This window comes from Gekko japonicus, unplaced genomic scaffold, assembly GCF_001447785.1.
Source record: "Gekko japonicus isolate JY-2015 unplaced genomic scaffold, Gekko_japonicus_V1.1 scaffold350, whole genome shotgun sequence".
In the NCBI taxonomy this organism is placed as follows: domain Eukaryota; kingdom Metazoa; phylum Chordata; class Lepidosauria; order Squamata; family Gekkonidae; genus Gekko; species Gekko japonicus.
The window spans coordinates 131,879-157,955 of NW_015160845.1; the positions used below are offsets into that span (position 1 = coordinate 131,879).

Here is a 26,077-nt window from a genome sequence, read left to right on the forward strand (position 1 = left end):
CTGCAGATTTGGGGGTGGAGCCTGGGGAGGACAGGGACCTCAGCGGGGTACTATGCCACAGAGTCCACCCTGCCAAGCCTCCATTTCCTCCAGGGGAGCTGATCTCCTTAGTCTGTGGGTGTAATTTCGGGGGATCCCCGGAGTCTGGCACAACTAATTACAATATTTGGTTGCTCTATAAAAAAAACACGTCTCCGTCTCCCCAGTACACCGTTTTTCCTCTCTTTTTGGCCTTCTGCCCCCCGTTTTATCCTCACAGCACCTTTTGTGAAGGGTAGGTTAGGGAGTGACAGTGTGACTGGCCAATGCCTCTCGTTGAGTGCGCGGGGTCCTCTGGCTGCGACTCGCAGCTGGTGGGACCATCCCCGTGGGGGCGGGGCACGGAACTGGGACGTCCCCAGCATGACGTCATCACATCGGGGACACCCCGCCCTTTCCGGGAATGCCCCCCAAAGTCCCCCGCTGGGGACGATGATGGGCCTGGCAACCCTAGGGTGGAACCTGAGGAGGAGGGTTTGGGGGAGGGGAGGGATTTCAGTGAGGTGCAATGCCACAGAGTCCTCTTTCCAAAGCGACCATTTTTCTCCAGGTGAAATGGTCTCTGTCACCTGGAGTCCCTGGGGATCTCCAGACACCACCTGGAGGTTGGCAACCCTATCCTTAGCCTCCTCCCTCGACCTTCGGAGATTTTGCAGGGCAACTTCTCCCGCACTCTTAGCCCGTTTCCTTGCAGGTGGTTTGAACATAATATCACCCCCATCGCCAATATTTATATTTTGCTCATGCAAAGCGTGTTTTGAACACCTGCCTTGTGGGTCTTGGAGCTGTTTGTGGTGATAGACGGAGACGTGTGCTTTTTTAAAAAAAAAATAGAACAGCGGGGAAAAAAGAAGCCCGAGATGAGAGGCTTATTCAACACGAATGGTGAAATGTGGGAGTCGTGAACTTTCTCATTATCATGCCTCCCCTACCAGATCTCTCCCACTGGCAGCCAATGTTCCCTCTAAGTTGTGGAGTCTTGTGAGCAAAAATTCTACTTTGTGAGCTACTGACATAAAAGTTGTGAGCGAGCGATTTGGCTACCGCATACAGTAGTTTGCTTTGGAGTCATCCTTCCTGAGCAAAGATAAAAATGTGTGAGCTGGAGGCTAAAAAACTGTGAGCTAGCTCACACTAACTCAGCTTAGAGGGAACACTGCTGGCAGCCATCCTCGCAGTGACAGGGACCCCCCTACCAACCCATTGACGTCTTCTGCGCCACTATGTCGCTTCTGGGTTTTACCATAGAGTTTCTGGTGAATCCTAGAGCTACCCTACGTCATTTCTGGGTTTTCCATTAAGAAAATCATACACACTTTCCCCCAGGTTGTGGAAAGGATCCAGGCCCTAATGCATGAGTTTTCTGTTCCCATGTTGTGCCGGTTGGCTGTTGGTGTGAACCAGTGTTCCCTCTAAGCTGTGCATCTGAGCAGTCGCTCGTTAACACAGGAAGCCCCACTAGGGATCTCAAGTCCCCCCAGGCCCGGGGGGGAAACTCCTCCCCAACGTGCGCGTCACCCGGAAGTGACGCGGGCACACCGGGCACGCTGGGGGCGGGGCCACGGCCATACAAGGGAAAACTCTATGGTTTTCCCTTTTATGGTCGTGGCCCCGCCCCCAGCGTGCCCGGCGTCATAACGTCACTTCCTGGTGACGTATGCGCCGGGATCCACCCGGGAGTTTCCCGCCGCCAAGGTAAGTTCCACTTGGCAACCCTAAGCCCCGCTCAGCAGCAGTCTGGATCCACACTGGGTCTTACACTGCCCATTGGTCATTTTACGATTACAGCAGTTTTATTCTGCTCAGGAGGGGAACTGTTCTGCTCAGGAGTGGAAAAACATTGGTGTGAACAGATGATGGCTTGTGACTAGGGTTTCCAGGCATGACCTGGTGACTGGTGGGAGATGGGAGGAGGGAGGTACTTAGAAGAAGAAGAGATTGGATTTATACCCTGCCCTTCTTTCAGAGTCTCAGAGTGGCTTACAATCACCTTCCCTTCCCCACAACAGACACCCTGTGAGGCAGGTGGGGCTGAGGGAGCTCTGAGAGATCTGCTGTTGGGAGAACAGCTCTGAGAGGAGGAGTAGAAGAAGAAGAGGAGGAGATTGGTTCCCCCCCGCCCTTCACTCATAGTCTGAGTGGCTTTTAAACTCCCTTCACCTCCCCTCCCTACAACAAGACACCCTGTGAGGTAGGCGGGGCTGAGAGAGCTCTTTCCAGCACTGCTCTTGAGAGAACAGCTCTGAAAGAACTTGTAACTGATCCAAGGTCACATCAGCAGCTGCATGTGGAGGAGTGGGGGACTCAAACCCGGTTCTCCCAAATTAGAGCCCGTGCTCCTAAGCACTACACCAAACTGGCTCTCACTTACCATGGGGGGGATCTTTGTCACTACACGATGACATTACTTCTGGTGTGACTCAGAAGTGCTAGCACTGTACTAGGACGATGCTCTGGAACTAGTCAGTGTGATACTGGCGCTTCTGGGTCACACCGGAAGTGACGTCATTGCACACCGACGATTGGCAGCTCTCCCCTTCTACTAGCCTTCTTGCACCCTCCGACCAGATGAGTTTTGGTGGGCATCGGAAAGCATTAACCGGGCGTTAGTGGGCATCCGGTAAACCTACTTGTGACCAGGGGTCATTTCGTAGAAAAAGAGGTGCAGGACCTCATTAGCATAACTCATTTGCATACGCCACACCCCCTGACGTCACCGGAAGTGTGTCAGAAGGCAACGCCCACCGCTCAGGCTCCACTGGACTGTTTTGGATTGCTAGCTATTGGGGGGGGGGGTGACCATGCAGATCTGTCTTCGCAGAGGAGGGAGAGCTTGTACCTGAATAAAACTTGGTCTTAAAGGTGCCACTGGACTGTTTTGGACTGGGGGGCTGGGGGGAGCTCTGCAGCTTACCTGACTGCTTCTTACTCTGACTGATGGCTGCTGGGAGCAGGGGGTGGGGCTTGTTGCATGTGCCCGCCCCCTAGGCTCTTTACTGCCGGAGCGCCACTCCTGTGCGCTCCTGCAGGATATGACCCCTGCTTGTGACCCTTTTGCCAGAACTGACTGATAGTAGACTGGAGCACAAAAAGTTACTGCCCTGGTGTAAACATCCATTGCCGCTTCCCACCGGCCGGGATGCTGCTCTTAACAAATTTTTTAACGCCAGCTCCTCTCTGCTCTAAAGCCAAAGTACTGGTTCCGCAGAGGCTGTTTTGTAGAGAGTTGTATAAACACACATTTCAACAGGGACTTAAAACAGACTTTCTGTCTATAGGCCCTTTGTCTTACTTTACCATCCAAAACCCCTTTTTAACTGTAGGGAAGAACAGACCGCCGGGTGCACTGCTGAGGAGATGGGCCTCTAACCTTTTCTGAGAAATGTGACTTAATGGACAGTGATGTTGAGGCCTGTTGTCAGGGCAAACATCTGAGGGCGTGGAGGCCTCAATGCTTATCTAGCTGTGGTTTCCGCACAAGTGGCTCTTTCTAGGGTTGCCGCCACCGGATTGGGAACTACCAGAGATTTGGGGGTGAAACGTAGAAAGGGCGGGGTTTGGGGAGGGGTAGGCCCTCATTGGGTTATAATGCCATATAGAGTCCTTCTTCCAGAGCAGCCATTTTGTCCAGGGGAACTGATCTCTGTAGTCCGGAGATCAGTTTTAATTCCAGGAGAACTCCAGGAGGTTGGCAGCCCTACAATCTGTGGAGACATCTGCCAAGTCAGGGCAGTCTTTCGGGTACCTGCCTATAACTAGGGGCTTGTTTGTTTGAGCTATACGAGGGGTGTCGAACTCATTTGTGATGAGGGCCGGATCTGACATAAAAGAGACCTTGTCGGGCCGGGCCGGGCCATGTGTGTCATAAAGGAGGAGGAGGAGAAGGATGATATTGGATTTATACCCCGCCCTTCACTTGGAGTCTCAGAGTGGCTTACCATCTCCTTTTCCTTCCCCTCCCCACAGCAGACACCCTGTGAGGTAGGTGGGGCTGAGAGAGCTCTGAGAGAACTGCCCTTGAGAGAACAGCTCTGAAAGAACTTGTGACTGACCCAAGGTCACACCAGCAGCTCCATATGGAGGAGTGGGGAATCAGACCCGGTCCTCCCAGATTAGAGTCCGCGCACTTAACCACTACGCCAAACTCCCCTACCATCAGCTGTTAGGTTTAACATTCTTGGGGGAGTGAAACTGACCAGAAGCGGCAGGGTGGCTTCCCTTTCTTTCCCCAACCTCCCGTAGGCTGCGGGGGGCGGGTGGGGGCGGGAGAGAGAGAGAGAGAGAGAGAGAGAGAGAGGGGAGAGTAGGCGGCACTGTTAGAGTAGGCGGCACTGAGTTAGGTGCCCAGTTAGAGTAGGCGGCACTGAGTTAGGTGAATCTGTGGTCTGAGGCAGCTTCATACACGTGAACATGTGAAGCTGCCTTAAAGCCACTGGTCTGTCAAGGTCAGTATTAAGAACATAAGAACGTAAGAGAAGCCAGTGTTGGATCAGGCCAAAGGCCCATCCAGTCCAACACTCTGTCACACAGTGACCAAAAATACCAGGTGCCATCGGGAGGTCCAGCAGTGGGGCCAGAACACTAGAAGAAGAAGAGATTGGATTTATACCCCACACTTCACTACCCAAAGGTGTCTCAGAGCGGGTTACAAACTCCTTTCCCTTCCCCTCCCCACAACAGACACCCTGGGAGGTAGGTGGGGCTGAGAGAGCTCTGAGAGAAACTGCTCTTTTTCAAGAACAGCTCTTATCAGAACTATGGCTTTCCCAAGGTCATCCAGCAGGTGCAAGTGGAGGAGTGAGGAATCAATCCCAGTTTTCCCAGATTAGAGTCCGCGCACTTAACCACTACACCAAACTGGCACTAGAAACCCTCCCACTGTTGCCTCCCCCCCAAGCACAGAGCATCACTTGCCCCAGACCGAGAGTTCCTGTCTATACCTTGTGGCTGATAGCCACCGATGGACCTCTGCTCCATATGTTTATCCAATTCCCTCTTGAAGCCGTCCATGCTTGTAGCTGCCACCACCTCCTGTGGCAGTGAATTCCATGTGTTAATCACTCTTTGGGTGAAGAAGGACTTCCTTTTATCTGTTCTAACCCGACCGCTCAGCAATTTCATTGAGTGTCTGCTCAGACTGGCAGCAGCTCTCAGGGCTTAGGCAGAGGTCTTTCACATCACCTGTTACCTGATCCTTTAAACTGGAGCCGCCAGGGATTGAACCTGGGGCCTTTTGCGTGCCAAGCAGATGGTCTGCACCTGAGGCCAGGGTCCCACTCCGTGTCTGCTACATAAAACTGATCCCCGCAAGGGAAAAATGTGCAAAGACACACGAACCAGCCAATGTTTAAAATGCTTGAAGTTAAGTTTTTTGGGGAGCGCTGAGATCTTTTTCAGGTGAGAGGCAGGCAAAGAATCCCCCCCCCCCCGATATTTCTTAGCTTGGGTTGCTTTTGCCCTGATGTTTTGCTGTAAGGAATCTCATTGCAATTAGCAGAGGGAAGAATAAGACACAGGTGGCTTTCGAAAGCAGTTATGAACTCTGCATCTCTTCGACTGCTGTCAATTCAGAGCATTTGTAAGGGCACACTTAAAAAAACAAGACATTAAATACAAGAGTATCTTGCCACCATCTTGCTATCTTACATGCAGTGTAAGAGCCACATTTTTATCCTGCATTGATATGCAGCGGCATAGCTTGTGGGCTAAAAAAATGTGACTTCAGTGAAAAGGAAGCAGAGGAGATCTTCAAAATAGTGATTATAATTTTGAAAAAAAAGTTGTCTGAAAGAGCGTAACGGGATGATAGTAGGCATATGACCTGGAATAAAGAGGCGCTTTGTCCCTGTGATCTGTAAGGGAAGCCGTTCTCTGGTAAACAGTTGTCTTTTCACTGTGCCGGCCTCCTTTCTTGATCCTTGTGGCCCCATTATTTGAGAACAATAGTGAGTTCCCTCCCATAGGGCGTGTGAGGTTGCCTTTTGGTCTATTCATTATTTCAAGTCTGTCTTTCCATAGGATCCTGGAGCCAGTATGGTATGAGAACCATGGTGGTGTAGTGGTTAGAGTGCTAGGAAAGCTCTTATCAGAACTACGGCTTGCCCAAGGTCATCCGCCAGGTGCATGTGGAGGAGTGGGGAATCAGACCCGGTTCTCCCAGATTAGAGTCCGCGCACTTAACCACGACACCAAACTGGCTCTCAGGGTTGTTGTGAAGATAAAATGGAGGCGAGAAGAGCCATGTAAAGTGCTTTACAGGAAAAGGCGAGGTATAAATGAAGTAAATTTTTAAAAAATCTGAACTGGGTGGTGTTGCTGCTTGGCCAAGCAAACAGGAAAGCGTTTTGAATGGACTGAATGCTGGGTTATACCCCCCTTTTTTTGGTTCAGGAAATGTTTTAAACATTTTGCAATATCCTAAACCCGTAATCTCTCCCTTCTTCCTTCCCAGCTAGAAAAGAAAAAAAAAAAACTGGTGAGAAACTGGCCAAGGTCTTCTCCTGATGTTGTCTCCCAGCATTGGCATTCAGGGGTTTGCTACCTCTCAGTGAGGAGTTTCTTTCAGTCACCAGCCATGGGTCATAGCCACTGATAGGCCTCTTCCTCCTTGAATCGGTCTTAGCCCCCTGTTAAAGGCACCCATGAATTGTGGAAGTTTCCAAATAAAATTGGGAGCTTGAAGAAGAAGAAGAAGAGATTGGATTTATACCCTGCCCTTCGCTACCCAAAGGAGTCTCAGAGCGGTTTACAGACTCCTTTCCCTTCCGCTCCCCACAACAGACACCCTGTGAGGTAAAAGAAGAAGAGATTGGATTTATACCCCACCCTTCACTACCCAAAGGTGTCTCAGAGCGGCTTACAAACTCCTTTCCCTTCCCCTCCCCACAACAGACACCCTGTGAGGAAGAAGAAGAAGAAGAAGAAGAAGAGATTGGATTTATACCCCATGCCCTTCACTACCCAAAGGTGTCTCAGAGCAGCTTACAAACTCCTTTCCCTTCCCCTCCCTACAACAGACACCCTGTGAGGTAGGTGGGGCTGAGAGAGCTCTGACAGAAATTGCTCTTTTTCAAGAACAGCTCTTATCAGGACTACGGCTTGACCAAGGTCATCCAACAGGTGCAAGCGAAGGAGTAGGGAATCAAACCCGGTTCTCCCAGATTAAAGTCCGTGCACTTCACTACACCAAACTGGAGATTAGTCACCTTGTAAATAGCCTATCACGGGTGGTGGTGGGTATGTGGGGTGTGGGGTGTTTGGGAGATATAAGCAGGGCTTCGGCCCTGGAAGTTTGTCTTGTGTTTTGCCAATAAACTATTAGCTGATCCCTTACACGCGTCTGAACCCAGTATGTTATATTCCTCTAAGCTGAGTTAGTGCGAGCTAGCTCATCGTTTTTTAGCCTCCAGCTCACACGTTTTTTCCTTAGCTCAGGAAGGAGGGCTCCAGAGCAAACTGATTTATGCAGCAGCCAAATCGCCTGCTCACAACCTTAACGCCAGCAGCTCACAGAGCAGAATTTTTGCTCACAAGGCTCCACAGCTTAGAGGGAGCATTGATTGAGACCCAGTGAGAAGGCACACTATAAAGAATGTAAATAAATCCCTGCAGTAGTCCAGCACATGTGGCACCCGGGAGCTAAGGCTGCGTCAACCGAAAGGGAGTGGAGCAGATATCAAAGGGTGGAGCGTTCATTTGAATCTCTAGCATCAGCTTGCTCCTCTTGCAAAACGGAGGCCCTTCGCCCAGGTAACCCTGCGCTTGTAAGTGCCGGTGACAAAATTCCAGCCCCAGTGTAAAAATCTCGCCTCTTGGCAGCCAGCTCTTTCTTTCCGGCAGCTGTAGCCTTTGTCTGCGTAGCCAGGAGATCCAATTTCACCACTGGGAGGGTCCAAGCAGACTTCCTTTCTGTGCGATTGTAACACTTTGCCTCCCCTGTTGACCAACAAGCTCCGGGTCTCAGTTGCACAACTGTCTCCTTCCCCTTTCTTCTCTCCCTCCCCCTTCATTGCTCTTTTTCGGACCGCTCTGACATCGCCAGCTGGGAAGGGAGTGTTATTTCAGCCCCGTGCTCCCATTGGACGGGCTGTGCACAACCCATATAGGTTCCTCGACTGGCTGACGTCCCCGTCCGGGCCTTTGGCGTAACGAGTGCGAGGTTCTTCCTGCAGGTTTCGAAAAGCCAGCCTTGAAGCGAAAGGCATCGAGGGTTGCCCCTTTCTCAGTGAGCTGGATTTTCCGGGCCAGAGATTTCTAGGGCTGTGGCAAGAGGTCTGAACTTCGGCTTTTGTCACAGGAAAAAAACCCTGTAAACTTCTTGCTTGCAAAGCTTTTCCAAGGGGGTACATGGTAAGCTCCTGTGTGTGAGATAAGAAACAGAGGGGGGGGGGGGAACCCGTAGCTGATGAGGAAACCAGGAATGAAGCATAATCAGATGTGCTCCGTCGGTCGCAGTCAGTTTATGGGGACTCTGTAGGGTTTTCAGGGCAAGGGGCATTCAGACGTGGTTTGCTGTTGCCTGCCCCTGCGTAGCAACCCTGGATTTCCTTGGCGGTCTTCCACCCAAGTACTAACCAGGACTGACCCTGCTTAGTTTCCAAGATCTGAAGAAATCGGGCTGGCCTGGGCCAGGCCAGGGCATATATGAAGTAGAAGAAAAGAAACGGGATGTTTTGAGTGTCAGAGCAAAATTACATTTTGAACTAAATAAGCCGGTCCTTCCAGATTAGAGTCCGCGCACTGAAGCACGACACCAAACTGGCTCTTTTAGCACGGCTCCTTCATTGCACACACTGGTACTTGCTTCTGAGTAAACATTCATAGGCCCCGGTCACACGGAACAGTAGCCACGCTAGAGAGATGGAAGATAGGCGGATTTTCCGGGCGCGATCTCACCGCCACATCACCCGAGGCTTCCCGCTGAAGATGCGGGGTAAAAAACTAGTACCTCCGAGGTACTAGTTTCCGGTAACCGCGGAGCAAGGGCGGGCATCTGATTGCGTTTCTGGTGGCATCCGGCGCCCGCCCATGTCCCCTTGCAAAAAGGTTTCCCCCCCTCCAAGTCTCTATGGATGCGCACAAGCACCCAACAGAGCATGCGCATACTTTGGTGTACAGAAAAAAAAAAAACCCGTTTGCCGCACTGCGCCGCTTCTTTGCTGCGCCGCAGGATTGTCCTGTGATCGGCACCTCCCCCCTACCCACGGGACCTCCACGGGACGTCTGATCGCGCAACCGCGCGTTATTTTGCCCCGGGGCAAACAGCCACGCCTCCCCCCCGCGATATCCAGCCCGTGTGACCGGGGCCATTGTATTGTCAGCTCAGTACTGTGCAGACCTGTCCCTAAGTAGATTCAGGTGGGTAGCTGTGTGGGTCCGAAGAAGCAGAACAAAGTTTGAGTCCAGTGGTACCTTTACTGTTTTATTCAAATAAGCTTCCGTGTGCATGCGCACGAAAACTTACACCTTAAATAAAACTTCATTGATCTTAAAGGTGCCCCTGGACTCAACTTTTTGGTGCTGCTTTGGAGGGTGGACTCTATGGCATTCTGCACTCCTGAGGCCCCTCCCCTCCCCAGGCTCCACCCCCAAACCTCCAGGAATTTCCCAACCCAGAGCGAGCAGCTCCGGCTTAGGAAATTCCTGGAGCTTTGGGGGCCATGGCTGAGGAGGCAGCTCCGTGAGGGTGCAGTGTGCCCTGGAGCCTGGCTTCCACAAGGGCCATTCCTCCAGGGGAACTGAGCGGTGGGACCTCAGTGGGGTGTACGGCCATGGAGTCCACCTTTCAAAGCAGCCATTTTCTTCAGGGGTCTTATCTCTGTAGTCTGTGGATCAGTTGTAATTACAGAAGATTGCTAGGCCTCACCTGGAGATTGGCAGACCTTAGTTAGGGTTGCCAATTATGAGTTGGGAAATATCACCTAATTCTGGGTAATGGTACTCTGTGCAAGTAGTGAGGTCCAGGCCAGAGGGGATTCTGGGTAATGGTACTCCCTGCAAGTAGTGAGGTCCAGGCATGAGGGGATTCTGAGAAATGGTATTCCCCTGTAAGAAGTGAGGTCTAGACCAGAGAGGATTCTGGGTAATGGTACTCTGTACAAGTAGTAAGGTCCAGGCCAGAGGGGATTCTGGGCAATGGTACTCCCTGTAAGAAGTGAGGTCCAGGCCAGAGGGGATTCTGGGTAATGGTACTCCCTGTAAGAAGTGAGGTCCAGGCCAGAGGGGATTCTGGGTACTCCCCTGTAAGAAGTGAGGTCTAGGCCAGAGGGGATTCTGGGTAATGGTACTCCCCTGCAAGTAGTGAGGTCCAGGCCAGAGGGGATTCTGGGTAATGGTACTCCCCTGCAAGTAGTGTGGTCCAGGCCAGAGGGGATTCTGGGTAATGGTACTCTGTGCAAGTAGTGAGGTCCAGGCCAGAGGGTATTCTGGGTAATGGTACTCCTTGCAAGAAGTGAGGTTGAGGCCAATTAGGATTTTAAAGGCAACAGTCTGGGCCTTGGCTTGAGCACTAGATCTCCATCTCCTGGTTGGGATTTTTTTTGGAGATTTGGGTGCGGAGCCCGGGGAAAGGCAAGTTTTGGTGGTGGTGGGGGAGCCCAGCAAGGATGCGACACCATAGAGCCCGCCCTCCAGAGCAGCCGTTTCCTCCATGGGAATGGATTGCTGCAGCCTGGAGACCATCTGTTATCCCCGGAGAACTCCAGGCCATGCCTGGAGGTTGGCAACTGTGTGAGAGTTATTTTACCCAGAAGCCGCCTTTGTCTGCACAGCACTTGCTATGAAAGGAATTGTAGCTTCATTGCACACTTGACTTTCACCCCCCCGCCCCTTAAGCTATTTCCCCTCCCCATATGCCATGGGGGGGGGGGGAGCCAAGTGAATGCCCAGCCATGGCAAAGAGCCATTTTCACAGTAAACTTTCCGATGGAGAAGCTTGCCGAGGCTGCAGTGCAACTACATGGCCAAAAGGTGGCGGCACTCCCATCTTTTTAGGCACCCTCAGCTGTCGGAGAAGCGACTTCCTGGCTTCTCTCCAACTCCCGTTTGAAAAATCTGTCCTGGAATCGGAACCCTCTTGACAACAGCCAGAGAGCCGCTGCCAATCAGAGTTGACAATACTGATCTTGATGGACGGGTGGTCCGATTCAGTATAAGGCAGCTTCGTGTGTTCACCCCACTCACACTGCCGGTGGTGTTTTGCCGTGTTAACGGTGCTTCCACACACACGAAATAATACAGTTTCAATCCAGTTTCAGTGCTGTGGTTAGTACTTGCATGGGAGACCACGAAGGCAGTCCAGGGTTGCCACACAGAGCCACGTAATAGCAAAGACCACCTCTGAACCCTTGCCTGGCCAACCTCGTGAGTGGTCACCATAAGTCGGCTGTCCCTTGACCGCACTTCTCCCTCCCTCTCTCTCTCACATTCACACTCAGACACACATGCAACATTCCTATGCAGCCTTTCCACCAAACTCAGGGTCCCCAACGTGGCACACCTTATAATGTTTCAGACACTCATAAAGCATTTCAGATTTTTAAAAACCCACTTAACACAGTTTGGTTAAGAGTGCAGACTCTAATCTGGGAGAACCGGGTCTGATTCCCCACTCCTCCACATGCAGCTGCTGGTGTGACCTTGGGCCAGTCACAAGTACTTTCAGAGCTGTTCTCTCAAGGACAGTTCTCGAAAGAACTCTCTCAGCCCCACCTACCTCGCAGGGTGTCTGTTGTGGGGAGGGGAAGGGAAAGGAGAATGTCAGCCGCTCTGAGACTCCTTTGGGTAGTGAAGGGCGGGGTATAAATCCAATCTCTTCTTCTTCTACCTAACAGGGTGTCTGTTGTGGGGAGGGGAAGGGAAAGGAGATTGTCAGCCGCTCTGAGACTCCTTCGGGCAGTGAAGGGCGGGGTATAAATCCAATCTCTCTCCTCCTCCTCCTCCTTCTTTTTAAAACAAATACATATTATGCTTTATTTCAGTTATTTATCATCAGAGATCATTGTTAAGAAGATTTTTAAAAAGAAAATCTTGAGTAAAATTGTCTCTGTTCCTCCTCTTCCTGCCCCTGTTTTCTCTAGAATGGGTGGCTTTGAAATACTTCTTGTTTTTAAACGAGAGAAGCTCTTGCTACACAGACAAATTGCGTATCCCAACAGACTTTTTGCAGTAATCAAAGGGGAAACTAATGCCCGCGCCTTGGCCTTCTGCACAGACTCGAAATTCCGTGCCATCTGTTCCAGCTGTCGTTCAGCTGCATTAAATAGCAAGGAACCACTTTGCCGCTTAGGAAGAAGTTACATGTATATTCTGACACCATGACCGCAGACGGGCAAGAACCATCACACAGCCCGTTACTTGGTGGGCGTAACAGAAGTCACCTAAAAAGGGTATCGGATCTTTTAATGAAAGCTGTGAACTGTAAGGGAACTGTTTGTACAGGGGTGCATGGGACCAGCACTGTGCAGTTACCCAGTTGCACAATTTTATTTATTTATCTATCTGAATTTTTACCCTGCCCTCGCAGCCAGAGCTGGCTCAGGGTGGCTTATATAAAACAGATAATTACATTAAAAACATAAATTATGATTAAAACAATTCTAAAGCTGCGGTGGCTCAAGTGGTTAAGACGCTGAACTGCAGGCTGTGGAAGGTCGGTAGTTCAGCAGTTCGAGACCCGGGTGCCGCATGACGGAGTGAGCTCCCGTCTCTAGTTCCAGCTCCTGCCAACCTAGCAGTTCGAAAGCAAGAAATTGCAAGTAGATAAATAGGTACCGCTTCGGTGGGAAGGTAACAGCGTTCCGTGCGCCTCGGTGTTTAGTCATGCCGGCCACATGACCACGGAAACGTCTTCGGACAGCGCTGGCTCTTCGGCTTTGAAACGGAGATGAGCACCGCAACCCTAGAGTCGGACTCGACTGGCTTTCGAGCAAGGGAACCTTTACCTTTACCTTTAAAGCCATAATAAAGTGCTAGTAACCGTTGGCAATCGTTGTCCTTAAACGGTAGCAGCCACCATTCACGGTTCTCAGCTCAGAGTCAGCTCGCAGTGTTCGTTTTGGTGGTTCTTGCTGTTCTTTAGGCTGCCGGTGGCCGAAATCCAGGGCCCTCTCCCATTCCACCATCCGATGTTCTTTATTGGCGGCGGCGGCGGCTTCCAAAAGCCTGGTGGAAGAGCTCCGCCTTACAGGCCCTGCGGAACTGTAAAAGGTCCCGCAGGGCCCTGATCTCCTCTGGGAGCTCATTCCACCAGGTTGGGTCACCACCGAGAAAGCCCTGGTCCTGGTCGTCGAAAGCCTATCCTCCTTAAGACCCGGGAGGGCCAACCGGTTCTGAGTCCCTGACCGCAGTGCTCTCTGGGGAACATATTTATTTTATTTATATCCTGCCCTTCTCCCCAGTGGGGATCCAAAACAGCAGTGGAATCGGTTGCCTTGGGAGGTGGTGAGCTCCCCCTCACTGGCAGTCTTCTTTTCAGGCATGGGAAATAGTCCCAAAATGCATCGAACGTGTGCAAGTGGTATTAGTAAAGGTAAAGGTTCCCTTGCTCGAAAGCCAGTCGAATCCGACTCTAGGGCTCATCTCCGTTTCAAAGCCGAAGAGCCAGCGCTGTCCAAAGACGTTTCCGTGGTCATGTGGCCGGGATGACTAAACACCAAGGCGCAAGGAACGCTGTTACTTTCCCACCGAAGCAGTACCTATTTATCTACTTGCAATGTCTCGCTTTCAAACTGCTAGGTTGGCAGGAGCCGGGACCAGAGACAGGAGCTCACTCCGTCATGCGGCACTCGGGTCTCGAACTGCTGAACTACCGACCTTCCACAGCCTGCAGTTCAGCGTCTTAACCACTTGAGCCACCGCAGCTCCGCACGTGGTATTACTAACGTTAATATTTACACACTGCTTTTCTCCCCAATGGAGACCCAAAGTACGGTAGCTTACAGTGCAAAAACACAAATAAGCAAACAGGAGAAGAAAAAAGAGCTTCTGAACTTAGGGCCGGTGTTTCTCTCAGCAAATGCACTTCCCATAGTTAATACCAGGAACAGCGTACAAAGTCCCCCTTCTCCTGCAAATATAGGTAGGGTAGCGAAGGAGCTGAGTGAATGGAGGCTGGCTTGGAAGGTCCCCAGTTCCAATCTTACCTCTGCCGCAAACTCACTAGATAGCCTTGGGCAAGTGGCTCTCTTTGCGAGCCCTTTATGGTCAGGGACCTACATACCTGAGGGACCGCCTTTCCCCACATGTTCCCCAGAGAGCACTGCGATCAGGGTCCCAACATCGACTGACCCAAAGGATGCCAGGCTGGCTATAACTTGGCCTAGGGCTTTCCCGGTGGCGGCTCCTCTCTGGTGGAACGAGCTCCCAGAGGAGATCCGGGCCCTGCGGGACCTCATGCAGTTCCACAGGGCCTGCGAGACGGAGCTCTTCCGCCAGGCTTCCAGTTAGGAGCCGCCCCGAGGGAGAGCCATGTTCCCTGAAGCCATCAAAGCCTGTGCCAGCTGTACAATGTTAGATCTGGATCGACCACTAGGATGGTATAATGGAGCTCGACCGCCATCTTAAACTGAATTGATAATCTCCTGATAATTTAAATGGATCACCATCTGGTAGCACCTTTTAATGATGAAATTGTTTATATGGTTTTAGGATTATTTCAATTATACTTGCTGTTGTTTTGACTCCTTCTTTGAAAGCCGCCCTGAGTGGGGAGAATAATACTGGTCAGCCTTACTGGGCTGTTGTCTCTCGCCTCGAAAACCCTACGGGATTCCCATAGGTTGGCTGAGACTTGCTGGCGCTTTCCACCCCCGTTTTCTCAATCAGTGGTACTAGTCGTATAGCTAGGGAGGAGGCCCCTGACCAAGGGTGTTTCACAGCACTGTTTAGGTTTGTGGGAGTTTCCCCCTGATCTAATAGGTGTGCCAATGACAGATCGCCCTGACCTGGTTGGATCTGGCTGGTCTGATCTCGGCGGATCTGGCGAGTTAAGCAGGGTCAGCCCTGGTGGTTCGTACTTGGATGGGCGCCCACCCAGGAAGTCCAAGGTCACTACGCAGAGGCAGGCGGTGGACCAACCATCTCTGAATGTCTCCTGCTTTGAAAAGCCTGTGGGTTCTCCGTAAGTCAGCTGTAACGTGACAGAAAAGAAAAAGGGAACGTTTGTGAGCACTGCCAGTTCGGTGTAGTGGGTTAAGTGCGCGGACTCTAATCTGGGAGAACCGGGTTTGAGTCCCCACTTCTCCACATGCAGCTGCCGGATGACCTTAGGCAAGCCATAGTTCTGATAAGAGCTGTTCTTGAAAAAGAGCAGTTTCTGTCAAGAGCTCTCTCAGCCCCACCTAAGTCCCAGGGTGTCTGTTGTGGGGAGGGGAAGGGAAAGGAGTTTGTAAGCCGCTCTGAGACTCCGAGTGAATGGCAGGTTATAAATCCAATCTCCTCCTCCTCCTCTTCTTCCTCTTCCTCCTCCTCTTCCTCTTCTTCTTCTTCTGCTGCTGCTAACTTTATGATGTATTATTAATGCATAAGAATTCTGGTTGTTGCAAAATCCAGGAACTTTTAAAATCTGCTATGGGTAATGTTAGGTGAGGGACTTGTAGGGAAGCCATGGGGGGGCCCCTGCGTGTGTGTGTGTGTGGGAGGGAGGGAGCCAGGGAGAGGAAGAGAACCGTACACCAGGGACCATATGACACTTATGCAAATGAGGCTCCGATGGCCTGACTTGCCAGAGCTCGGTCTCCGGATAATCCCCCGATGTCAGATTTCCGTAAGGCCAACATGTGACACCGCTGCTTTGCCTCGCAGCGAAGAAGTGTGCCCCGCCGGTATTAAGGGGGCCGGCCGAAGCCTTGGCTGCGTCTCTGCGGTCAGGATGCTTGCCCATGTCGGCCGCCGCGTACGGGATGCACATCTCCGCGCTGTCTGTGGGCGGCTCCCTCGCTAGGAGACCTCTGAAGAGCAAACTGCCCAACCTCGATTCCAAGACCCCCTTTGCGCTGGCCCGCTTCTCCCTCTGAGGCCTCTCTCTGAGAAAAGAACAAGACAGCTAGCTGTCATTATCTTTCCCTCCCCGGAGGCCTCCGCTGCGATGCCCTCCTGAGGCTAGGAACCGAGCGCCGTGGCACCGCGCACGACGGAGTGGTCACCCCAGTGTGAAAGGCGACTCCCGACTCTCTCGTATCATGAACAATAGCCTGCAAGTGAACCTTCCCAGGAGCTGGGCCAGTTCGAGCAGCACCCTCCAGGAGAAGTCTGAGCACTCTTTCTTTCTTTTCTACTACTACAGGATGGAAGATGAGGCAGTGTTGGACCGGGGAGCATCATTCCTGAAACATGTGTGCGATGACGAGGAGGTGGAAGGTAAGGAATCTCCCGCTTCATTCTGGGGGGCCGAGGAGCGTCCGGTTCGGTTTCTTTTCGAAGGCGCGAAACCTCTTTTCGCTCTCAATTTTCGTGGGGCCCAGACAATGTGCTGAATCAGCAGCGGGAGGCACGAAACCTCTTTTCGCTCTCCATTTCTGTGTGGCCCAAATGATGCACTGAATCAGCAGTAGGAACGAGTTGGGAGGCGTCTTCAGAGAAAGCGCACGCACTGTTCTGTGCCTGTAGGACATTTGTATACGCTCTGGATGCCACAGCGTCTCTGTGCTTCTGAAATAAGGTGCCCTCCCTCCTCTAGTTCAGCTCTGAGACGGCTTTTGGGTACATACAGTGCTCAGCGCCGAACAGCAGCTGGGCAAGGATAAAGGAGCCGCCAACCCATATGGAGAACCTGACACTAAACGAGGCCGACAGAGGTGGCTTTGAAAGAGGGCTGCCGGGGGTCGGGGCGGGGCCTACCCTCTAAGAGGATCTCTTTTTTCTGTGGGATTCCTTTCCCGAGCAGGTCACGACTTTCTATGGCAAGAGAACCTTTCTCCCTCTCCTTCCCCCTGCGAACACACCAAAGGGGGTGTTTCCCCCCCCCTCCTTTCTGCAAACACCACGAAAGAGCAGTTTTGTTCTGTGTAGGGGTCGTTTTCTTAGAGCAGTAAACGTGTTTCAGATTCCCATGTAGCAGGTTCGGATTTCGGTGGATCACCCTAGAACTGCGGGTTGACACGGGTGTAGGTCAGCCCGTGGTGAGCTTACAGAGGCGTGACTCACCCCAGACGTTCTTGCCAGAGTAACCCCAGAAGAAAATTAGTATTCTGCTGAAAATAACAGTCATGTGTGTTTGCTGAAAGAAAGGAACTTTTATTTGTTTTTTGTTTGTTTTTGGTATGTTTCCAATGGTTTTAAAAGCTTACCATTGTAGAAAAGATAAAGTGCTGTAGGTGGCTGTGATATCTCTCGGTTTTTTTGGGGAGAGGTGAAGGGAAGGGAGTGATGCTTCTTTGTTACCCTGTAGACTGTCCCCCTCCCCGGGTTGTTCGAATCCCTTCTGGCATAGACACCAGCTGCCATTTGTTTTATCAGTCAGACCAACAGGACAAAGGAGGGGCCGTGACTCAGTGGCAGAGCATGTGCTTGGCATGCAGACAGTCCCAGGTTCAATTCCTGGCATCTCTAGTTAAAGGATCTGATAGTAGGTGATGGGCAAGACCTCTGCCTGAGACCGTGGAGAGTCGCTGCCAGTCTGAGTAGACAATTACTGACTTGGATAGGCCAAGGATCTGATTCAGTAGAAGGCCGTTTCGTGTGTGTGTTTATGTGACATTCCGCCAGCGAGGGTTTTTTATGTGTGTTCCAGGCATGTCAACGGTAACGAGAAAAGCTAGATTGGAATCAGAGAATAACAATAGCCGCTAGAGACCAACGGGATTTTGGCGATATGGACTTTCGAGAATCAAAACTTCATATCCGATGAACGTGGTCTCTAAGGTGCCACTGGACTAGAATCCAGTCAGCCTTCTGGAGACCAACACAGCTACCCTCTGGAATCATAAGAACATAAGAGAAACCAATGTTGGATCAGGCCATTGGCCCATCCAGTCCAACACTCTGTGTCACACAGTGGCCAAAAATACCAGGTGCCCTCAGGAGGTCCAGCAGTGGGCCCAGGACACTAGAAGCCCTCCCACTGTTGACCCCCCCCCAAGCACCAAGAATACAGAGCATCCCTTGCCCCAGACCGAGAGTCCCTATCTATACCTTGTGGCTAATAGCCACTGATGGACCTCCGCTCCATATGCTTATCTAATTCCCTCTTGAAGCTGTCCATGCTTGTAGCCGCCGCCACCTCCTGGGGCAGTGAATTCCATGTGTCAAGAGAGTCAGTAACAAGAGAATCGGTAGCATCACAACCAGGGCCGGCTTACTCACTAGGCAAACTAGGCGATCGCCTAGAGCGGGCCGGCCCTTAGGGGCGCCAAACTGCACCCAGCCCCGTACTCTGGGAGTTTGATTATTTGTGTTTTTCATTCTTCCTAAAATGCATTTATTTTTGAAAAATGGCAGGCGCCGAGGGGGGGGGGCAGAAGGGATCCTCGCCTAGGGTGCAAAATAAGCTGGGGCCGGCCTTGATCACAACAACACACATTTGTTTCCTTGAGCTCTGGCTGGCCGGCTTTCATGGGGTCATCCCATTTTGTGGTAACTGTTCGAGTCGGTTTGGCCCAGGAGATAGCAATCTGGGCCCACAAGCTGAGTTTGGTGACCTAACAGGTGAGCAATTTCATCTGTAGCTAGGGTCGCCAGCAACCTGTGGTGAGAAAACACCCCGCCCCTTTAATAGAATTGTGAAAATGGGCAGGTGATGCTTTTCATGGCATGGAGGGAAATAAATACCCTCCTATCAATCCTCTAGTAAGGGGATCCTAGCTGGCAACCCTTGGTGGGCTCTGTCTGATTGCAGGTGAGTGTTCAGAAGACTCCATGCAGGAAAAAAACCCCCAGTAAGAGTAAGAAATACCAGCAGGTAGAAATGCGGATACTCCAGCACTTTTCTCCAGGTACCAAGTTCTTGGAGGATCCTTCAGTAATTTGAACCTTGCCTGTAGCCATTTGCAGTTCAGATGTAAGTCGACTTCTGTCGGCGTTTTGCCTCCAGACGAACTTGCCCAAGGCTAACACTTCATCCCTAGGGCTACCAATAGCCTGGAGGGGGAAAAAGGTCCTGTCCCTTTAACAGAGGCTTAAGGGGATGTTATTTACCAGGTGACACCCATGCCAGGAAAAGATTTAAAGGGGCAGGACTTCTTTTCCCCAGGCCTGTTGGCGACACTGTTTATCCCAAGCCTGGGTAACTTTCTGGCCCACCAAGCTCACTGGTGCCACCAGCCACAACTGGTGGCCTGGTATTAAGATTTCTGGGCCTGCAAAAAGCAAAAACAAGTGATGAGAGTTCTGGAGCATTAACAGGTCGCAGTGCATAATTAGCAGGTTGTGACTGGCCTCATGCGCCCCAAAGTGTGTCAGTCTGCCTTTCTTTGGCTCAGTGTTCTGTTTTGGGACAATTATACAGAGTGGTACTCAGCGTGTTAAATGATGGTAAAATACCTATTCATGTGGTCTACGGTTGCCAGGCTTACAAAAACAGTGTCATTTGACACCACAACATCAGTTCCAGATGAGCACCTGGGAGTGACATCACCATGTCACATGTCGCTCTAAGAATTTCCCTGATCTCTATGGTTTATATAGAGTGTTGTGTGGCGTGGTGTGGCATTGCATTAGAAAAGGGCAAGAGTCTAGTAGCACCTTAAAGATTGACAAAATATGTGGCAGGGGATGAGCTTTCGTGAGTCACTGCTCACTTCTTCAGATATATTGTCCTATGTATTGGAAAGTGGAGTGATTTTCGGATGCCGAATGACAATAGCTAGAAAGACCGTGCTTTGACTACAGCTCTGTTTGTATTTCATTGGTCTTTTTTCTGTAGCCTCCCTCTTTCTTACTAGTTTCCATTTAAGGAATGACTATAGCAGGCGAATGACAATAGCAGGTGAATGACAATAGCAGGCATGATCGGATTAGGTGAGATATGCAGAGGGGTAGTAGGCGTGGAGAAATCGGCATTGGTACTGAGACAGGAAACCTAGGTCTCGATTCAGTCCAGGTGGATGCATTGTCTTGAGCTTCATTATCAGTTGCAGTTCAGCACTGCATGATGCTCTCCTCCCATAGCTTTTTGCTCCCAGTGATGGGGGCTGGTGGTGGCACGGTGGGACACTGTCTGCCCAAGTGGGTATCCTGGGAACCGTAATGCATGTAGTTCTTAATTTCTAAGGAAGTTCTGTTGTCTGATTCACCCCTTTGCTCAGCATACTCTGTTTTCAACCCAGTGCATTGCCAGTCTACTGTCTGGTGCACAGATGCATTGCCAGGAAAGCCGTTCTGCATTGGATTTGCGCAGCACCTAATTTGGTTTGACCTGGATGGCCCAGGCTAGCCTGATCTCAAAGCTAAGCAGGGTCTACTCTGGTTAGTACTTAGGTGGGAGACCACCAAGGAACTCCAGAGTCACTGCTCAGGGGCAGGGAATGGCAAACCGCCTCTGTTCATCTCTTCCCTGGAAAACCCTACGGGGTCACCATAAGTTGGCTGTGACTTGATCACATTCTGCATATGCAGCAGTCAGGGGTCGTTTCGTAGAAAAAGAGCTAGGGGAACTCATTAGCATAGCTCATTAGCATATGCCACACCCCCTGACATCACCGGAAGTGTGTCATAAGGCCACACCCCCTGAATGCGCTCGCCCGCTTCGGGGGAGGGGATCAAAGTGTAATACAAGCCTCCTCCGAGACTTGATCACACCAATCTCAACTCTCTCTTGGGTCTTGATGCCTGCCAGTCATTCCCCCTGCCTAGGGGAAGCTGTGTTGGACCAAAATACAGTCCAAACTGCTGTAAGGAACACCCGTCCACCCTGAGCACTTACAGGGTGCGTCAAATCGCCATTTTACCCCCACCGGAAGCAGGGGGCGGGGCTTCGTCATGTGCCCCGCCCCTCACCCGGGGGAACAGCGATCCCCCCCGAATCGACCCCTGGCAGCGATATCTTCACGGCCCAGGCTATCCTGAACTCATCAGATCTCAGAGCTAAGCAGGGTCGGTTCTGGTTAGTACCTGGATTGGGAGACCACCAAGGCAGTGCAGGGTTGTCGTGCAGAGGCAGGCAATGGCAAACCGCCTCACCATTAGTTGGCTTCAGCTTGACGGGAATGTGAGCCCTGCCCCCCTTTTGTGCCCGCGTACCGAACAGGGCGCCTGTCGTCTTGAACCAGCCCTAGCAAGTCTTGCGCGTTCTGTTCATCAAGGCCTTGTTAATATAGTCACGTCCAGTGACCGCGTTATGAATTAGCTCTAAATGGTGTTGTGCTTGCTTAATGCTAACTCTACATTTAGTGCCAACTCTAACTCTGCCTCTGTGCCAGATGGTAGGGTGGGGATGGTTCCTTATCCTGTTATTGCCAAGGATGCTGAACCTCAGCACAATCTGGTGTTGTTGGTGCAAGAAACACAACCTGCATGGCTTGTCTGCTCTACAGGAAGACACTGCAGTGAATGGGCTCATCACGAATCTCATACAGCCTTAACTACACTAGCAGGCTCCTCCTTTTCTTGGTGGATTTCCTGGTAGGATTCCAAGACTGCTGTAATTACGGTGGTTTATTAGGTGCCCACACCTCGTGCTTCCTGGAGCAGTCACACTAATGATATAGCATTAAAAAACTATTATTATGGTTGGGCAACGGCCAAAGAAATGCTTAATCTTTCCCTATTTCTCTTGCTGTGGTGCCCTCCCACTGGGAACTCACTGCTCTTCCAAGGGTACGGATGTTCCCCCCCCCGCCATGTGCCCCCTTAACAAAGGAATTGTCACTCTTTCTTCACCCTGCGCCTCTCTAACCAGACAAATTCCCATTGGACTCTCCCGTGAATAAAAATTTAAACTGCGTCCTCTTCTGATGCTCGAGGGCGGTGCCAAGGGGGTTGCCTAGGGTCTTTGCTTTGTTGTTGGTTCCTGCTGGCCTGTGATTTGGGCTGCCAGGCAGTGCCTGGCAACCAGTAAAAGGGTTAACCTGCATGGCATGTGACGTAGCGACTGCCACTAGATCACTTCCGGGCACAACCAGGAAGCGACAACGGGTAGGTCTAGGAATCTCCGGAAACTCATATGGTAAAACCATAGAGTTTCTGGCAATTCCTACAGCTACCGACTGTCACTTCCAGATGGCACACAGAAGTTATGTAGCAAAACATAGGTTGGTAGCTGTTAAATCCCCCCCCACACTGCTGTTTTGAGGGGCAGCGGGCAGCAGAGACCATCGGTGGGAGTCCTGACAACCCTAACAGTGATCCTACCGTAGCCTCGGCAAGGTCTCTGCTGTTCTGACTTCCAGAGACACTCCTGGCTTCTTTCTACCTGCCCCCAGTTGTTCTCGATAGGGAATGCAATGACGAGAGCAGGATCTTCCACCGAGGCTGCCTGGTACATTCCTGTCCTGGTTGGTAAAATGCCTACTCACACACATGCCACGAGAAAACCCGATTTTGCAAGAAGGGAAAAAAAAATGTTAGAACTCCACCTTTATCCTTCTGAGATAAGGTTTTGCTTCCGCGAATACGAATTCCTGAGAAACTTGTAGCAGCCCCTGTGACCTCATCGGGAAGTGGAGGACAGCAGGTTTCTCGGTTTGTTGTCTCGGTTACTGGAAATGTTAAAGGAAGCTGGATGGCTTCATAGGGGTGGTGGTGGTGGGGAGGCTCGGCCTGTTTTTTTTTTGGTTCCTGCTACAGACTGATGGCAAATTAGCAGCTGCTGAGGCTGTGTGGTGTGGAAGGCTAATTAGAACCTTCCCCAGAACAAGCAGTAGATTAATGTGGCTGTCTCGAGATGGAAGCGAACCACAAATCGTTTGTAATAATTGACGTGGCTTGTTCGACAGGGCTTGAGTGTTTTGGAGCCTTTCAGAGAACCGCTCCTTCTCTCAGCAGTCTGAAGAGCTTTCCCGAGAGCCTCCAGCTGCACTTAGAGAGGCTCGATTTAATCGACAAACCCTTCTGTGGCTCAGAATTCAGCCTGGTTCCCTTCTAGCTACCAGCTCTGCCTTTGGAGATCGGTGTCACGCAGGAATCAACAAATCAGAGTCTCTGGGTCAGCGACGCCAGAACCCCTAGTGGGGTCCCATGCTGCCAGGCCCCACGTCTCCGCCACTGATTAGCTGGCCAGCGGGGGGGGGTTGCCCCCCAAAAGGGAGGATGTCCTGACCGCGGCCGGGAGTGGCCGGGAGAAGCAGACACCGAGACCCGGGAAGTCTTGGGAGCAGACTGGAACTCCCCCGAACTTACCGCAACAGCAGAAGGGCAGCAGGGCACCGAGGGACCCATGCCAGGCGACAATTGCAGGACAGAACCCCCGGCAGCAAGAGCCCCGACATGGGGCAATTATGAGGAGGCAGCGAGACCGCAAAGACGCCCGAGAGCTCCGGGCGGGATAGCCCGATGTCGGCGACGAGACGAGGACGATGGAGAGGGGGCCGGCCGAGTGCCGGAGCAGAGCAGAAGCAGCCAGCACAGGGCAGGGCCGCAGCAGCTCGGCGTCCCGAGCTTTAGCAGGGGGAGGGGCCCGGGCGGAGGGGAGGGTGGAGGAACCAAGTGGAGGGATAAAAGGGGGAAGGAAGGAGGCGGCCGAGGAGGAAGACTGGGCTGCTTAGCAGACACAAGTGAAGGGAAAGAGACAAAGGGGTCACAACGCCAGGGCCAGGTGGTTGAAGAAGGTGCAGTAACCTTCTGCCTCGAACCACAGACTGAGGTCTTTCCTCCTCCTTCCCCTTTCACTCTCCCACGGGTTGCGGGGACCCTCTGTCAGACTTCCCCACAGCATCAATGAAGAACACACTTGTAGAAAGGTTTTACTTTATTTGAAGCTATAGGTACATAGACAGGATCACTGTTCGGAATGAGGGGAGCGCAAAGAGCATGGCATGTTATAGTACATTCAGACCACTGAGGCCCAATTGCGGGAGTTCCTGTGCACGCCATCGGGCCTGGGAGCAAACGCTTCTAGGTAGCACACGTTATCTCTTTCTCACGGTGTTTCGTGAGATCTTCCCAGCAACTAACTAGCAGCAGCAACCACCTGTGGCCTTGAGACATATAAACGTTTCGGCAGCTAAGCAATTAAGTGCATCAACAGGTCTACAGTTGAAAGTGAAAGCACGCAAGCGCATACAGAAGGAAGAAAACAAAACATTGGCAGCTTGCTGACACCCTCTTGAGGGAGAAAAGAAAAGGGAGATGAAGCTTACTGCAAGCATCTCCAGACGAAGGAACCGAATGGGCCGAGACGCTTCAGCGCCTGACCAGAACGGCGACCGGGGGTCAGTCAGGGTCTGCCAGGGAGACCCGTGACAGAGGAACACCCAACATTTCAGCGATGTGCCTGTGTGACTCCAATGTGACTCAGAAGTGATGTAAGCACGTCAAGGATGTTGGGGCGACACTCTGGTTTTTGGACAAAAACTCTATGGTGGAAGCTAATTCTACCATAGAGTTTTTGCCCAAAACCAGAGTGTCACCCCGACATCCCTGATGTGCCTATGTCACTGCCAGGTCACGTTGGAAGTCACATGGGTGCGTTGGTTGAACTTAGGATGAAAGTCCCTGCTCCCGGTAAGCCCACCCCCTATCCCCCACCAGTTACCCGGAGGGACCTGGCAACCCTACTCTGGGTATCTCTCTGTGTGACCTGGCTTTTGGTGCCTGGGTGTGGGATTCTGTGCCCTTTCAGTTGAGGGACTGTGGCTCAGTGGAGGGGCCTCTGCTTTGCCTGCAGAAGGTCCCGAGTTCAATCCCCAGCACCCCCAGTTAAAAGGACCAGGTAGTAGGTGATGTGAAAGACCCCCTCCCGAGACCCTGGAGAGCTGCTGCGAGTCGGAGTACACAATACTGATCGTGATGGACCAAAAGTTCTGATTCAGTATAAGGCAGATTCATGTGTCTGGAGCCTAGAGACCAACGGTTGGCACTTGGCTTGGCATTTGTTTATAAAGTGGAGATAAACTTCTGGACTCTCCTCCCAGGAGTGGCCGAGCAGGAAACACTTGACACCGTTTCTCAATGCGACTTTGTGTTTGCAGCCTTTCCCCACTTAGTAGCACAGCTGAGTTTTCCCATGAGAACAATGTCGTAAACGCGATTGTCCTCCCATGGTGGACCAGGTCAGGGCACAGCCACCTCTGGCAGGTATTGCTGCTGACTGTACCTGCGGATCAACAACAACACATTTATTCACAGCAAAAAGCCAGCACTCTAATACAACAAACTGACTCAAACTAAATTCATACCACCACAAGCATAAATGAAATGTATAAAATGAATATCAAATAGAGCATGCATGTAAAAGCTGCTAAGTCCTGTAACACAGGTATGTCCAACAGGTAGATCGCGATCTACCAGTAGATCGCGGAGGGGTCAGAGGTCACCCTAATGAGCAAGAGCGAAGTTTTAAAGATTGTGCAAGATCAGCCTGGATCAATACTTGACCTACATTTAACACAAATAACTCTGAATAAGAGTTAAAGAAAGTTATTGAGGCAGTTAAAGAAAGTTAAAGAAAGTTATAACTCAAAAATAAAAAAATGTTCGCAGTTCTTTCTGGATCTTTATCTCTCTGTTTTGTTTTTGCTTATTTTGCTTACCAGTAAATGACAGAAGGTGCGTTATAAATGGGGGGGGCGGCGGCGGTGGAACCCAACTTTAGTGGGTTAAAATCTAATTTGAAACTTTATTTTCATGGTGGTACATCACCGGCACTTTTGGCCTGTTCGAAGTTGGACATGCCTGCTGTAACCAATCTATATATCTAATAGCCAACTTGCCCCCTCCGTGCGGATACTTAAATCAGCACGGAGGGGGCAGCTGGGGGGCCGGGGGAGGTTTGTGCACACGTGGGCCAGTCCCCACGTGTGCACAAAAATACAAAAAGTTTTTAAAAATTTCGGGGGGATGTTTAAATCCCCCCGAAAGTGCAAGAGCGTCTCCTGCGCATGCGCAGGAGACGCTCTGCAACGCCGCCGCCGCCACCTCGGAGCCAGCCGGCGGGCTGGCAGGCGAC

General features: G+C 51.5%; 1 protein-coding gene across 1 annotated transcript in view; it reads left to right on the top strand.

The window, feature by feature from the left end:
- Positions 1-16,322: 16,322 nt before the first annotated feature.
- SLC4A4 (solute carrier family 4 (sodium bicarbonate cotransporter), member 4) overlaps positions 16,323-26,077 on the top strand; it is a 298,401-nt gene continuing 288,646 nt past the window's right edge. The window contains exon 1 of the mRNA XM_015419998.1: positions 16,323-16,395. Coding sequence (XP_015275484.1) covers positions 16,323-16,395 — 73 coding nt within the window. The remainder of the gene's footprint in view (positions 16,396-26,077) is intronic.